Source organism: Spodoptera frugiperda, chromosome 6, assembly GCF_023101765.2.
Source record: "Spodoptera frugiperda isolate SF20-4 chromosome 6, AGI-APGP_CSIRO_Sfru_2.0, whole genome shotgun sequence".
Lineage (NCBI taxonomy): Eukaryota > Metazoa > Arthropoda > Insecta > Lepidoptera > Noctuidae > Spodoptera > Spodoptera frugiperda.
In genome coordinates this window covers 8,277,267-8,291,656 of record NC_064217.1, presented here as the reverse complement: position 1 = coordinate 8,291,656, position 14,390 = coordinate 8,277,267, and the positions used below count along the sequence as shown (strand labels likewise).

The following is a 14,390-nucleotide window of genomic DNA, read 5'->3' as shown; positions in this document are numbered from 1 at the left end:
GAATCCGACGGCATACATCTCAAATACTACACAAATAAATGGCTAAATATAATTTCATTTCTTCACAATATTTTACTACAGAAATACTCCTCGTTCCCTCTTTACATAATGCTATCGGATATGCAAATAAAGACTAACTGTATAAAACTCGTAGCTACAGTTTCAGAAAAAGTCTACAAAACTTAAAACTAAATAGGACTGCGGTACGGTTCATTAGGCTACATCCGAATGAACTAACTCTCTTCGTGATTTAAAGTTTCCAAAGTCTGGAGAAAAGAGAAATGAAAGGGGTTTGTTACCTGACTGAGGCTGTCTCCTAGACTGCCGTCAGCGTCGACCGGTCGAAAGAGTTGGTTGGAGTCTTTGATTGGCAGATCTCTTGATCTATGTTTTCTTTCTTGGGCTTCCCTCATCGCTTGAGTTTGAAGTCTTTCAAAGAACTCCCGAGGCTTTAGTGGTGGTGGGTCGTCGTCAGGCGGCGGCGGGGGAGGAGGGGGCAGCCTTGTTCGCGGTGAACTTCGAAGCAAGCACCTCTCGTCGTCTTCTGTGGAGCGTTCATCGTGATCTGAGTCTGAACTTCTGCTGTCGCGTCTTCTTACGCCCTGGAGATGTGGCTCGAGGAATGTCGCATTTCTGTAAACAAGAAAAACTCAAGGTCAATTATTATATTCTTTGTAGAAGTAAAATTTTACAAATTTTGTAAACGAAAATAAATCTCGACAAAAAGACCAATCAGAAAAAAACCGTATAAAGACTCCGCAAATAAACGGAGCTCAGCCACAATTCAACCAATACTCCACAATTCAGAGAATTAACTCGACGAAATAAATGTGCTATTAGCCATCTAGTCGACGCGAAATCGATTTCGGCTCATCTAGTCTCAGCTTACCAACACATGGGGCCGAGCTGACCAGACTAAAGGGACATTAACCAAGATTTATTCCCGAGCATGGTACCCGACGCGTAGGTATTAATTAAAAAGCTGTGCACGCCGTGGTACAACGCAGCGAGTGCGTCAGGCATTCTTTCGAATTACTTACTCAGCAGGATTTTGTTAAGAAAAGAAAGATTTCGCAAGCTGTTCGGGTACCGTAATTAATACAATTAACGTTGATTATGTGAATTGGTTTCGTAATTGGCTTTTCATTAAAATAAATCAATGGACAGATTTTCTTACTGCTTTTATTTGGACCACCAAATGTTCTGATTATTTAGACAGCTGACCAATATCGTTGGATTAGATTTCTAGGCCAAAATGTGGGCTTTACATGACAATAACCTGGCATTTACCTTCTAAATCAAATGAATAACTTACAAAAATCCTGTGAAACCCTCAGAGAATAAAAAACTGGTAGGATTTCATTTCTCGTTTGTCCAGGGGTTACAGGACATCTACTAAAGAATTCATGAGCACAACTCGATTCAGTTCCGCAATTTAACCCGTCTCGGCGAGTTGTTGTTAAAAACGGTCGTAATAACCCTGTCGGTGTCGGGCTGATGTGAAGTGACACTCAATTTGTTAAAGCAAATGACGACACGTCACTATGACCAGCGTATTCCGGTGTGGACGTTACAAGTGGTGGATCTATGTATTGTGTGTGGTCGCCTATGTAAATGCTTTTTGTAACTGGCGTATATTTTTTTTTATGACGAATATATTTTACTTTTGATTTTTAGGCTCACTGCCGTACGTCAGAGTCATTTAATAATTCCTACTTGACCTAGTCTATAGCAATTGTTTTCGGAACAGAATATGGCAATAGTTTAAGTTAATCATTAAAATATCTCAATAGTAGGTACGGCAGTGAGTAATACATGTTATTTAGGGGATTTTCGTTACCATGAAATAGTTTAAGTAATCAATTAATGTCTCTAAGTACAGCAGTGAGGAATACATGTAATTTAAGGGATTATTTAGCCTTCAAAGTTGCTTTAAAAAGTTCGTCGTATTTCTGCTTTGGACAAGATACAGGTAAAATATTCTATGTTTAATCCTGTTTTTAGGTATGTTTTAAGTATTAAGACTGAAAATACTAATGAAAAAAAAAACTGTAATTAACATTGAGGAGACACCGAAAGTTTTATGGCAACTGGATCTCCGCAATTGTCCGTTTGCGAGGAGCCATTTAATTTTAGTGCCAACACATGACGAGACGAAACGAAAGCAGAAATGATAAAGTACTGTCTGGGTCATTTCATTATGCACTTGTGTAGGTATAGCGTGTCATAAAATGGTTGATATGTGTATTGGATTTTTTATTATAACCTTAACTGCGAAAACACTAAATGTACCTATAGAAAATAGGACATCAGAACTATGTATGTCTTCATGTGACCATTATTAAGGGATGATATTGTCAATATCGTCAGAACCACTGAAAACTAATGGATGAGGTACACCAGTGGTGGGTGGTAGAATAAAACATAAAAAAGAAATAAGGAAAATATTCAATCCGCTTTAATCAATTAATTAAATTGTAACAATAAAATGATCAACAATATTGTTCTTCTATTTTCGGAATTCAATTCGACAGATACCAATCATGCGTATAGATTTAATCAATTGGATCGTTGGAAACTCTACGTAGCTTAGTTTAGAGTTTCCTATTGAATTAGTCAATTAATTTGCTGAATAGTTAATCCCAATTCAGAGCACATACGCCACAATGTGGTTAATATATTACATTATATTTAATGGGTCTAAAGACTGGAGCACCATGTCCTTGGTAATATTTGGCTAGGAATTGTGATATCTGTATATAAATATCACATTGAAAGTGTTTTTGTGCAAAATTTTGTATGGAATTAATTATTTTACTTTCTTTCTTAGAGTGGGGTGTTTGTACTATAACATTATTTGTTTTTTAAGGAGGGAATATCATCCAGTTACTTTTATCAACTTGGGCGTGGCGATAGAGAGTGTCAATTTCTTACAGACTAAAAACTACTCCTCCTCCTTTCCTACTCCTGCTTTTCGAGCCCCGGTAAACCCTTTAGGTAGTCCATAGCTCTGACCCATTAGATTATCTTAACAAGCAATTTCCAATTGAGCTATTAGAACCAATAAATTTTCAAAAATGTTCAGACACAAAACGGCGCTTTTAGACACAAACCAATCATTATGATACTGACAACACACCAAAGCAAATCACACTTGTATTTTTTTCCTTATTTACTTTTGCCACTACACATCACAGAGCAACTTCACCGCAACCCCCTTCCCCCCACAACGGTAACAAATCAGCATCGCGTCACATGTCACCCCCATGGTCATTACGGACGAGTGACGCCGGCAATTAATTAAAACGTCATACTGACGCCTCCGTCACAGGTGTACCGATGAAAACTTTAATTAATTTTAATGCCCATGTCATATATGCGAAGAGTTATTAATATTAAATGTCATTAACAGAGGCTATGGTGGCCTTTGCGGTTTGGTTACAGTTCACAATACTTATACAAAACCAAACTTCTAGGTTGATATCATTTTGGAAACTTTGAAGTGGTAAATGAATGTTGGATATTGGTCATTAAAACGTCTATGTTTAAATCTCATGTAAAGCTAGAAAAGGGTACATAGATTCTTGTCTGATGATTGGTATCGCATGGGTTTGTTGCAATTACCTATTCATCTTTTTATTCCATTATATTCTTAATCGCATTTTTCATCCATGTTTTTCCCTTCATTAGTTAGAGTCGTTCGACGTCTCATTAGGTGCCTATTCAGGATTAGTATTCATTTAATAAAAATACTTTTTAGAGATTAACCTTTTTAATTCATTAATGTGTCTCAAAGATTTTTCCATTAAAAGTATTAATCTTTTCAGCCCAACGTTTTATTTTCTCGCGTTCCAGGTACGAAGGACTGAAATAATAAAAGATTTTCTCATTTTTATATGAGACCTCTACGTCGATAATTTTTCGGACGTGGCAAAAATTTGGCTCAATTGGACTTACAACAGCAAAAAGTATAGATTTTTTGGACACAGGTCGGAAGTGGTGGAACCACGAGATTAATGTGAATTCCGCACACGCACTACGGGAAAAATATATTATTTTCGTTCAGGGCTGTCACCTGGATGGTGGACGGATACAGCGAAATTTAATTAAGAGAATGACCCACTTACTTTTCTGTAAAGATTTTATCGCTATGAAATCTCTCTCACTCATAATAAAACGTATTTTGAAGAACGGTTCTTTATTATTTTCGTTTTTAATTTTCAGAATAAATTATGACAAAATCAGTACACATACACAAGGTAAATTTTATTGTACTCAGTGGTATTTCATTCCTTACCCCAAAAAATAAATCTCAATGACTTGTCACAACTGTAGTTTCCCTAAAATATTACACTCACAGCGATTATAAATACAAACCAAAATGAAATAGTAACGACCAACAATCTTCTCAATTTCCTTAGCTGGCAGCCCTATTCGTTCACACCGCATTGTTTGTCATAGCCGGGCACAACCCTAATGGTCGGCTTTTGTTTTTCTTCATTTAGTGACCGCCTCTAGGGTACCGTTATTTAGATACAAAAGAACCCAACGTTTGCAGGAACACTCCACTTAATTTAATGTAATAAAGCGATTTGTTTGAATTTACTTTGTTATTGTTGTTATTCATCGATTTAATGGGAAATGTTTCATGTTTGTTTATATTGTAGTACTTATTGGATTTCAAAAGAACATGCTGTTTACTACACATTGCTCAATAGTCGATCACCCAGTCACTACGCCAACTATGACAACATACATTTTTGAATCCTTAATAATAAATAGATTTTTGTAATTCCTAATTTTACTATGTAGTAAGCCAATCTATGAACGTTTAATGACATGGTTGGGATTTGTAGACTCGTTCATCGAGTGATTACAAACCCTTACTTTCGAACACAAGATCTCATTCTTAGTCCCTGGTTTAGGCATATTTTGAAAACATTCTTCACTGGCTGCTACGACAGCTTGTATAAAATTTTCACTACATATCTCCTTTAATAAACATGTTTCTTAATTACTGATTTCACTGTCAGTAGCGATTAAGGTACGCCAATACCTTACTCATTCTCCTCTATTGGTTCTACTAACAAAATTGAACGAAGCGTTTTCTAGTTCCACTTAAGGACCGTTCAGGCAACTTTTCCTACACAGTCTGGAAACCCGTAACTTAATCTGTAGTGGGTAGATAAAAGTCGAGACTAATGCTGCATTAAACCTAAGACAGGGCTAACGAGAGTTTATTAGTAACAGAACACTCTCCAACGTAATCTATCTAGTTTAGTGGGAGTGGTTTTATATGGTTTTATTTCGTGCAATCTTTGGTCTGGTGTAGGTTGAGAGAAGTGTTTAAAAATATCCATATTATGGATAGAATTATCTTACTTTTTTATGCTATTGGAGTGTAAATACGACTCCCTACACTTAAAAATTTTTCCTCACCAGATATTTAACACTGAACGCCACAGGGGTCACCGGTAACCGACGTTAGCGGAGGATTTGTCTTATTCAATTGACAGTCAAAGAATTAAATAAAATGAGCAACAAACTCACGACTTTAGAAGACACGTCTCACAAACTGCACACAGCCATTACTAAAACATTCCTCACAGTACTATAATCGTATAAACTTCACGTAAAATGTTCGTCGATCAAAGTAAGCGACGCGTTTTATCGTGTCGCATTTCTACGTCTATTGAGGCGGGTTGCACCGCATCTGTCACAAAGGGTTTCGTCGCGTCCACCGTCCTCTATTCAATGAACGTTTGAATACACGCTACTAGTGGAACTCTGTGGAACGCGATTCAAATGTATTCAAATTTATGCGAAAATGGAGCCGTTTTACCTTTGTCGTTGTAATTGTCGGTTAATTTGGGGACATTTGTCCACGAGTTTTGCGTAATGTGGTGACTAGGACATATTGTTTTGTTCGCTTGTTGTAAATGTCATTCATTATTTTGGTTTTAGTTTCGCCTTGTTTTTGTTTTTTTATTGGTTGTCGAGAAAGTTTGAGAGTTTCATTTAAGTTTTCTTTTTATCATATCGATGACTATTTCGTTGCCACTATTTATTACACAATATAATATGTACCAGATGTACCTACTAATTTATTGCCAAGCTTTGAGTATATGCACATATAAACTTATATTATTTTAAAATCAACAACTCACCAAAAACCAAAGCTATTTTGAATGATACAAGGGTCATACCCAAAACCTCAAGCTACTTTTAATTTCGTCTCTTCAGAGCAAAATCCACAAAATAACCATCAAACAGTCAAACAAACCGCTTTCAAGTCACACGACCCGTCATCGAGAACCTTCAGTAAATGTATCACTAAGTAAAGTTACACTTCTCGAGTGACGTTGAAGAGGGTGCTTGTATCTGAACCGATAACGAGCACTCTCTGTTCGTTCGGTCTACTCTGTGCCGGATGCCTCTACACTTGACACTTGACTATTAATCTGTGTACGATAGCGTAATTAATTTCGCGTGGCTGATAAATGTTTGAAGAATATTGCGGTATCTGTTTTTGATTTGGATGATATCGTGGGATAATATCGGGTTGGCTTTCGTTGATATTAATGGTATCTGCCTTATTGGTTCGTGTTTGTAAGTGTCTATCGAGCCTCCGGAGCTGTAGACTACCTAGCGGGTTTACTGGGGCTCCGGCTCGAAAAGCAAGAGTAGGAACGAGTTGGTTTTTAATCAGTAAGAGTCTGACACTCGCCTCGCCCAAGGCAGGAGAAGTCATTAGATGATTTTCCAACCTTATAAAAAAGTCTCTATCGACCCTGTCCTTTCTAGCGTCTAGTACCCACTAGACGCTGCTAAATGCTAAATGCTTTTACTGAACAGAACAATTTTATTGTATGAAATTCTTTAAACAAATCTACAAAATGAAAATTCGTAAACATTGACACAATTTAAAACCTGAAACCCTTTAAAATAAATGACGTACGCTCGGTGCACTTTACACAGGATTTCATACATTTTTAATTACCCCAGCCAATGTACAGGACGATGTTTTTTATGTGACGTGAAAATGTTCACATTACACAAACGTAAAACGTGTTCAGTTCCCCGTTTCTCTGCTCTCAGCTAAAATGCTATGTAAGCATCGTTTTGTAAAATGGTTGGAGTGTTTTTTACCGTTTTCTGCTTTACAAAGGAAACGTAAAAATATAGAAGGAAAATCTTTGGGGAATACAATTTACCCTTAGTTTAATGGAAAGGTTTTTGTAAGTCATTGTGCAGGTGTATTTATATGAAATTGTATTTGTAATGTCAGGCTGTTTGCTTTGCTTGTTATTTTGTGAATAAAACAGTAGATAATTATTATCTGTTACGTTAAAAATAATAGCTGCGATACCTAACCAATATGATCAGTTTTTTAGTTCTTTACAAATAATAAAGAAAATCAAGTTGGACAATTCTTTAGAGTTTTATTTATAATAACGATATGTCTCATAGCTCCATAAACATAACATTACTGTAATGTTTGTTATACCACAACTCAAAAAAATCACCATCACTGATACTTCATCATCGCAAAATCTTAACTAAAAATCAAGATGGCTTCAGCTTTACATGAAATATTAAACATAATAAAATTTCGCAGGTGTACGTAGCATGTTTAGTCAGGCTTCGTTGTGACGTCACGAGCGTCGCTCCACTAATACGATTATAACTGTACCGAACTAAAGCTCTCACAGCCATAATGTTACGCCGCGCTGGTGGCTTTTAGTCTACACCCCGTATATGAGTTATATTTTACCTCAGCGGAATTTAAGTGCTCTAAAACTGTTGATGTTTTAGATTTAAGGTTAGAATTCCTTTTTTCTATAGTGGATGTTATTTCATACTTTGAAGTATCTAGTACTTATCTAAGTATAGTGTGAATCCCCGTCATTTATGTCTTTTCATGTTAATCGAGACATTTTTTGGGAGTTTTATGTCGACATTTTTTGCTCCATTTATTTATGCTTATAATTAACTTACTTTGATTGAATAGACAGACAAAATAAATAATTTATTTGTATAATTTAAAGGGATTATAAACGTTATACTAATTTATAGTACCTACCTATTTCATGTAAAACTAGTTTTAAAATTTTCAACGATTTTCTCTATTTACAAAGTAAAATTAATTCAGCAAAATAATATTCCAACGAAATGAATAGCAAATTACTGTACACCGTCCTGTTTAAATATTTACTACCAAAATATCCCAGAATTCACGACCACTCTAAAATTGATGTACGTCCGCTCAGTTGGCTGTCGAAACAAAAGGCGGTGTTAACCCTGTTAACGTCGGGTACTGGGCCGGAATGACCCAAGCCTGCATGATAACACGGATCCAGATAATGTTCACCTTTAGGACCGCCAAATGATGATATGAGAGGGTTGAGACGGACAAAATAAAGAGATAATACGGGTATGTGGTGAGGTTTATTTTCGGCGAACGGGTTAATAAATTTTGGGACAATGGCTACAGGAACTGCGGTGAAATCTTTATAGAAATTTAATGACGTAGGAGGGAAGATAAGAAAGAAAACTTTTCACAAAAAATCTGTGTTAAAGCTAATACCTTTAATCTCTATGAGGTGTAAAAAAGACTAAATGCCTCACGCAGCATTGTTTTAAGCACCTTATTGTTGCTACGAGGTAAAAACACCTTTTCTGACTCTTTACGGTGACTTAGATACGATTTATGCAATAAATTGAGGGGGGCGGGGAATCATCCAATTACTTCTTCCGCCTTGGGTGAGTCGAGAGGGAGTGTCATACTCTTACAGACTAAAATCCGGGTGGATTTGAACAGGGTCGTTCCTCCTTCTGCTTTTCGAGCCGGAGCCCCGGTATTCCGCTAAGCAGTCCGCAGCTTGTGTGGTGTTCTGAAAGCTCCTTGAAGCGCGGAAGGCGACGCGCCGTATTATCTAGGTACTAGGACGTAATAAAAGTTTGCTTTAAAGACTTTCCTTCCACCTAGGCATAAAAATTACTATAACGGTGACATGCCGGTGAAACTGTTCACTAGCTGTATATTATCATAGGTAATTCTCAGTTATTATCCGGTTACCAGCAACTATTAATACAAATGAAAGGCTGTCCGAGAAGTTTCTACTCATCGACGCAAATACTTCCACTTTCTTCAGGAAGCTTTAAACAGTTTATAGGTACGGATTTTATTAGACATCCTAGTATATTAACGATGTAATTTTATAGTTGAACTTGTTTTACATAGGAAGAAATATATTTTAATTAGCTTTTGCGGCTTCGTCTGCGTTCCCGTGGGATAAAAGTATCGTATCATCAGTTATCCCTGGCTGTATACCAAGTTTCATCAAAATCCGTTCAGTAGTTTCAGCGTGATAATTGACAAAGAGATGATTTTGATGTTATCAATACGATAAGTCTCCTCTTATCAATTTAAAAACCATATTAGCTAAAATTCAAGCTTAAAACGGGACCACAGTTTAATGTGCACTTCTAACATCTTTGAGTTAGCGAAAGTAAAGGGGTAATTATGGAACAAATGACGCAAGAATATATGCAACTAATATCCTACGTCTTCTGGTGATCAATCATAGCGTTTACATAATAACTTTAATATGCAAACATCGTGTGTTGCATATTAGCAGCAACGAGTTTGGTAATAATGGTGGTAAGTTGAATGGGAAGTGGTTATTAGTTTTGTAAGGATGCATGCTTGGTGTGCGTTTTGGCTTTGATTTTGACTATATTAGATTAATAAATAAAGCTGACCCAAATTGATTTTTTTTATGTTGGTTAGTAAATTTATCGAAGAAGGTCAAGTAGATGCTATCAATAGGAGCAGAACAGAGTGGTTGCAATAGCGCAAGAGTCCTCCTATATAAGAAAAATCTGAGAAAATTATTATCACAGTAAATGTAAATTACTGCGATAACATTTTTTTTTTTTTACAGTAAATTACATTACGTTAAGAACAGAAACATAAATAATAATATTTACAAAGTACACAATAATCTGCTATAGCTCACAAACTCTGGCCTTTCAATGAAAGACTCTAATATAAAGCTCACAAAGTCTTCTAAATTAAAGACTATAAATATTTTAAACCTATCTCCTCACTACTCAGATTACTCAAACAAAAGAGCAGCAAGATCAGTCAGGATTTTCTCAAATTCCATACTATTGTTAGGGCTGCCACCTCTAATTTGAGTAACACGACCTCCTTTATCTTGCAAATTGATTTTTTCTAGTTGATAAAGCGAATAATTATGCTAAAGTGAGACTTTGTCAGTGTTTCTTAATCCTGAGGCTTAGAGTAAGGAGGGATGATCAAAGGGAAGCAAAATGGAACATCCCTGCTTCGGTTAATATATAATGAGAATCTCGTTTAAATCTCTGTGTTTACATTAATTTAGTGAATATAAAATGTTCTTTGGAATCCGGCTTTGGAAGTTTTACTGTTTGTTTTAGAATCCCTTAGTCTGATGAACTAAGATTGTTTAATGAAAAAGTTAATTTAATTTTAAAATGGTTATGTTAATACTGTCTGAAGCTGTAGTAGTGAAAGAAAGGGTTTGGGAGTTCAGGTCATAATTAATATTGGATTAACCTAATTCTAGATTGACTGGATAGATTACTCACAACTGGATTATGTTCTTTATTCTTTGGAGGTGTCACAACTAAAGCATACTAAAACGCGGTATAAAATTCTCCTTATGATGGATGTTACGTTAGAGGAGCCATTAAATTAAATTCCGACATGTGTCCACGTAGCCATTTTACATTATGCGAAACGTGAAAGTTATGCGAAACAAGCTAGTTAAATGTCTGGAATGCAAAACGTAAGTAAATCTATTTTGGTATTTTATAATAAAGAATATATTGTTCACACATTGTTAAAATAGCTAAGAAAAAGAGCTAATAAAAACTAATAATTCCGAAATCCCAGAAAAGTATGCATAAGACCTTTTTCTAATTTTTATTGTCAGGCATAGCAAAAGAATGCAACCAGAACTGTAAACAGCTTTATAATAAACAATGGATTTACGTTCTTACGTTCTATAATTCGAAACTACTATTCCGAACTCGGTTATTGATCTTAAGAGTTCGTGCTCCATAGCACAAATGATCACAAAACCAATGAAGGTACAGCCACACAATGTGCAATAACATTAACACCGAACGAACACATCAACAATGTCAAGTGTACAATTATTATGGGTATTTGGCATCGGTCGGGTTTCCAGTTGGCACGTCTCACACCTTCGTCTGCCATTGCCAATGCCAGGAGTGTCAACGCATCTCACAAGCTCAATACAACTGCACGCTATGTGGTACTAATCTTTGAACGTACCTACTGCAAATTCACGTACTAATCTTCAGGAGTTGGCGTGCCAGAGAATTTACGAGCAAGAAATTAGTTGAAAGTTATTTTGATGAGTAGATGTGGTGGTAAGGTGAAACTGAAGATGAATTACGCTTAGATCGCAGTTATTAATCGTATATTGTCTAACATAGTAAAGATCGGCACAGATTGGAGGCAGACATATAATTATTGAGTTAATGACGATACTTAATTATGACCAGCTAAAGAAAAGTGTTTATTTTTTTGTCAAATTGTGTTGAGTCCGACGCTATTGCTAAGTCAATGTCTTTTGGCGAACAATAATCAGTAAGCAACACAATAATCATGAGGGTAGGGAAGCAGGAAAACGTTACAATACAATTGTTACACTAGAGTGAATCTCTTTGAGGCTAAAATGCGTCAAAGGAAGGAAGATGATTTAACAGTGAATGGAGTGAACATAATGATGACGATGATGATGGTGAACAATACAAAAATACTAAAAAGATTTAGACAATTTTTGTAACATAATCAAAGCATCTTGATGATGCAAAATGTGTTGGATAGTAGTGACTCTATAAATAAAGGTTCTCTGTCTAGGTACTAAGTTTAATCTAAACCAATAGAAAGATTTTTGAATTGTATCAATATATTCACATAAAACAGATCAAGGAAGAGGAGAATATAGAGACAAATCTGGTACAAAACTTGGAACTTCAAACACAGCTAGCTTAAAACATGTAACAGTTTATAATAAAACACCAGACCAACGGTACTAACGGGTGTTACAATAATCTATGAAGGAAGTGTAACAGTTTTCATACAGTCTTTTGTGCGACCGTTACGACGGCGTATGTGGTGGCTGAACATGGCTCTCGACGACTTGATTACAGCTATTTGTTTGCCACGCCTTTAGGACCGCTACGTTGAGCTCACAGCCTCATGTTGCCTGCTCCATATATCATAGAAGATTGTTTTTTAAATTTAAACTTGGAGCGAAATGTGAATGCGGATGAAATTGTGTTTTGGATGGAACTTTGAAGAGATGAGCAGATTTGGGTTGGAATTAAACGTTCTGATGTATCGTTTATGCATGAAACATGATTCAGATTCAAACAACCACCTAAGACAATGTTAAACTTAAATAATCCAATTAGGAGAAATAAAAAAGACTGATGAAGTCCGTGATAAGACTTAGCAGAAAAGATGCTAATAAACAAGCGATGAGAAATTTCACTATACCAAAGCAAGGATGGCACATCTACAAATGGGTACATTATACACATAATCAGTTTTGACATTCTCGTAATATAATTTGAATAAGTACACCATAATTTAACCAAAATCACTTCGAAAAGTTTCATAGGTTAGCACAACAGTTAGTAGACAACAATGGTTATATTTGCCCAAATGTAGATAAAAATAGAAAGACACAAAAGGATAACATACTTATACATACGCACGTACAAGATGTTTGCCAGCCCTACCATATGATATAATACTCTCTTACATAAAGCTTAACTATGTCGAGGAATAACGGAAATAATTGGGTGTTCTCAGAACTACTGAGACAAGCCTCAATGGTCCTGTTTGCTTTCTATTTCATTATTGTGTCTGTCTTGTAATATTCTCTTATGTTTTATTGCGTACATCTATTTTTATTGAGACGTTGTTATTGATAATGAGATTTCTGGGCTTTCTAGGACTGATCTTAACTGGTTTGATCAAATTATCTGCTTAGTTTTTTGGGATTTAAGAATCTCATGAACTACTAACCTTTACTAAATATCAGACCTATTATTCATTTAAGGAATACATCCTAAAAAGATTGACTTATGTCTACAAAGTTGTATTTTATAAACAGACTACCCTTTTTGCAAATTTCTAGTCACTTTGCAATAAGTAAGAACTTTATCAAAGACACTATTCCTATAAAATAATATTCAATACAGTGTACAAAAGAAATTATATTTTACTGACGACAAAATCCTTCCTTTAAAACTTCCCTTCCGTACCTATACCGACTACTTCCTCGGCAAAATTGAATATACAGTCACATCACGCGATTTTAGTTCTTATTACCATTAGAATAGGATTTCCGCGTATCGCATTGGTACATTTGCAATGTTCCGATGCTTGAGAATTGGTCTGGGATACGCTTGAAGCATTTACGGTGCATTTTATTGATGCAATAAGTACTTGACGACTTGGTACTACATCTTTTCGGTCTGCGCTGTTCGCTAAGTGATATTGGAATAGTGATTTAAGGATTTTATTTACTTTATATTCATGGGAGCATTCTGAACTGTTTTTAACGAAGACTAGATAGCACATGGTTCATTGATTTTAGAATTCTATTCAATATCCCTTGTTTAGAGAAGGAAATATAAAAAAACATTTTCATTTGAGTTCAAAAGACGCATCAACACTTGATGCAATAAATAATGAACTCTAAGACAATATTTATAACGTCCATTTTCTTTTCAAAATGCTTATCTAAATCACATTTATCATCAAAAGTTTTCAAAGGAAATTCACTGAATACAAAAATGCAGGGAAATTTTAGAAAATTTGAGAAGTAAATTCAGAAAGCAGTGGAACCCATTCACTTTATTAAAATTTTCTTCGCAAACCACAGTGCAGAGCTTTAGAGCGGTCCACTACACTTTGCATATGCTGTACGCCGCCGCCGCCGCCTCCGTATAATGCTCTTTCTAGGAAATATTTATTATTGGTTTTATTATGTTGATGCTCTTATAACTGAAGAGCTTGTTTTCTGTAATGGTGTAGTTGTAGAATGTTTTATGGTAGATTTTTGTTTACGTTTACATAGCGCTATACTCGTAACTACTTTTATAGTAAATTACTTTGATTCGAACTGTTATGGTTAAACAGATGACATCACAAACATAATTTGTAAAGGACTTAATTTGTAAAATTAAATCCGTATTGGTATCAAAGGACCAAAACTAATAACAATAAATTATCTCAATGAAAAAATAAAAGAAGAAAACAATAAACAACAAACACGGTGTAATTTGGAAGCAAGAAG

The 14,390-nt window shown here is 35.5% G+C and overlaps 1 protein-coding gene across 12 annotated transcripts in view; it reads right to left on the bottom strand.

The window, feature by feature from the left end:
• The window catches only part of LOC118267831 (protein sprint), a 215,199-nt gene that overhangs the window by 22,835 nt on the left and 177,974 nt on the right, over positions 1-14,390 (bottom strand). For all 12 annotated transcript variants that reach the window (XM_035582066.2, XM_035582065.2, XM_050694387.1 and 9 more), the window contains one exon: positions 300-633. In XM_035582066.2, the coding sequence (XP_035437959.2) occupies positions 300-633 (334 nt within the window). The remainder of the gene's footprint in view (positions 1-299; positions 634-14,390) is intronic.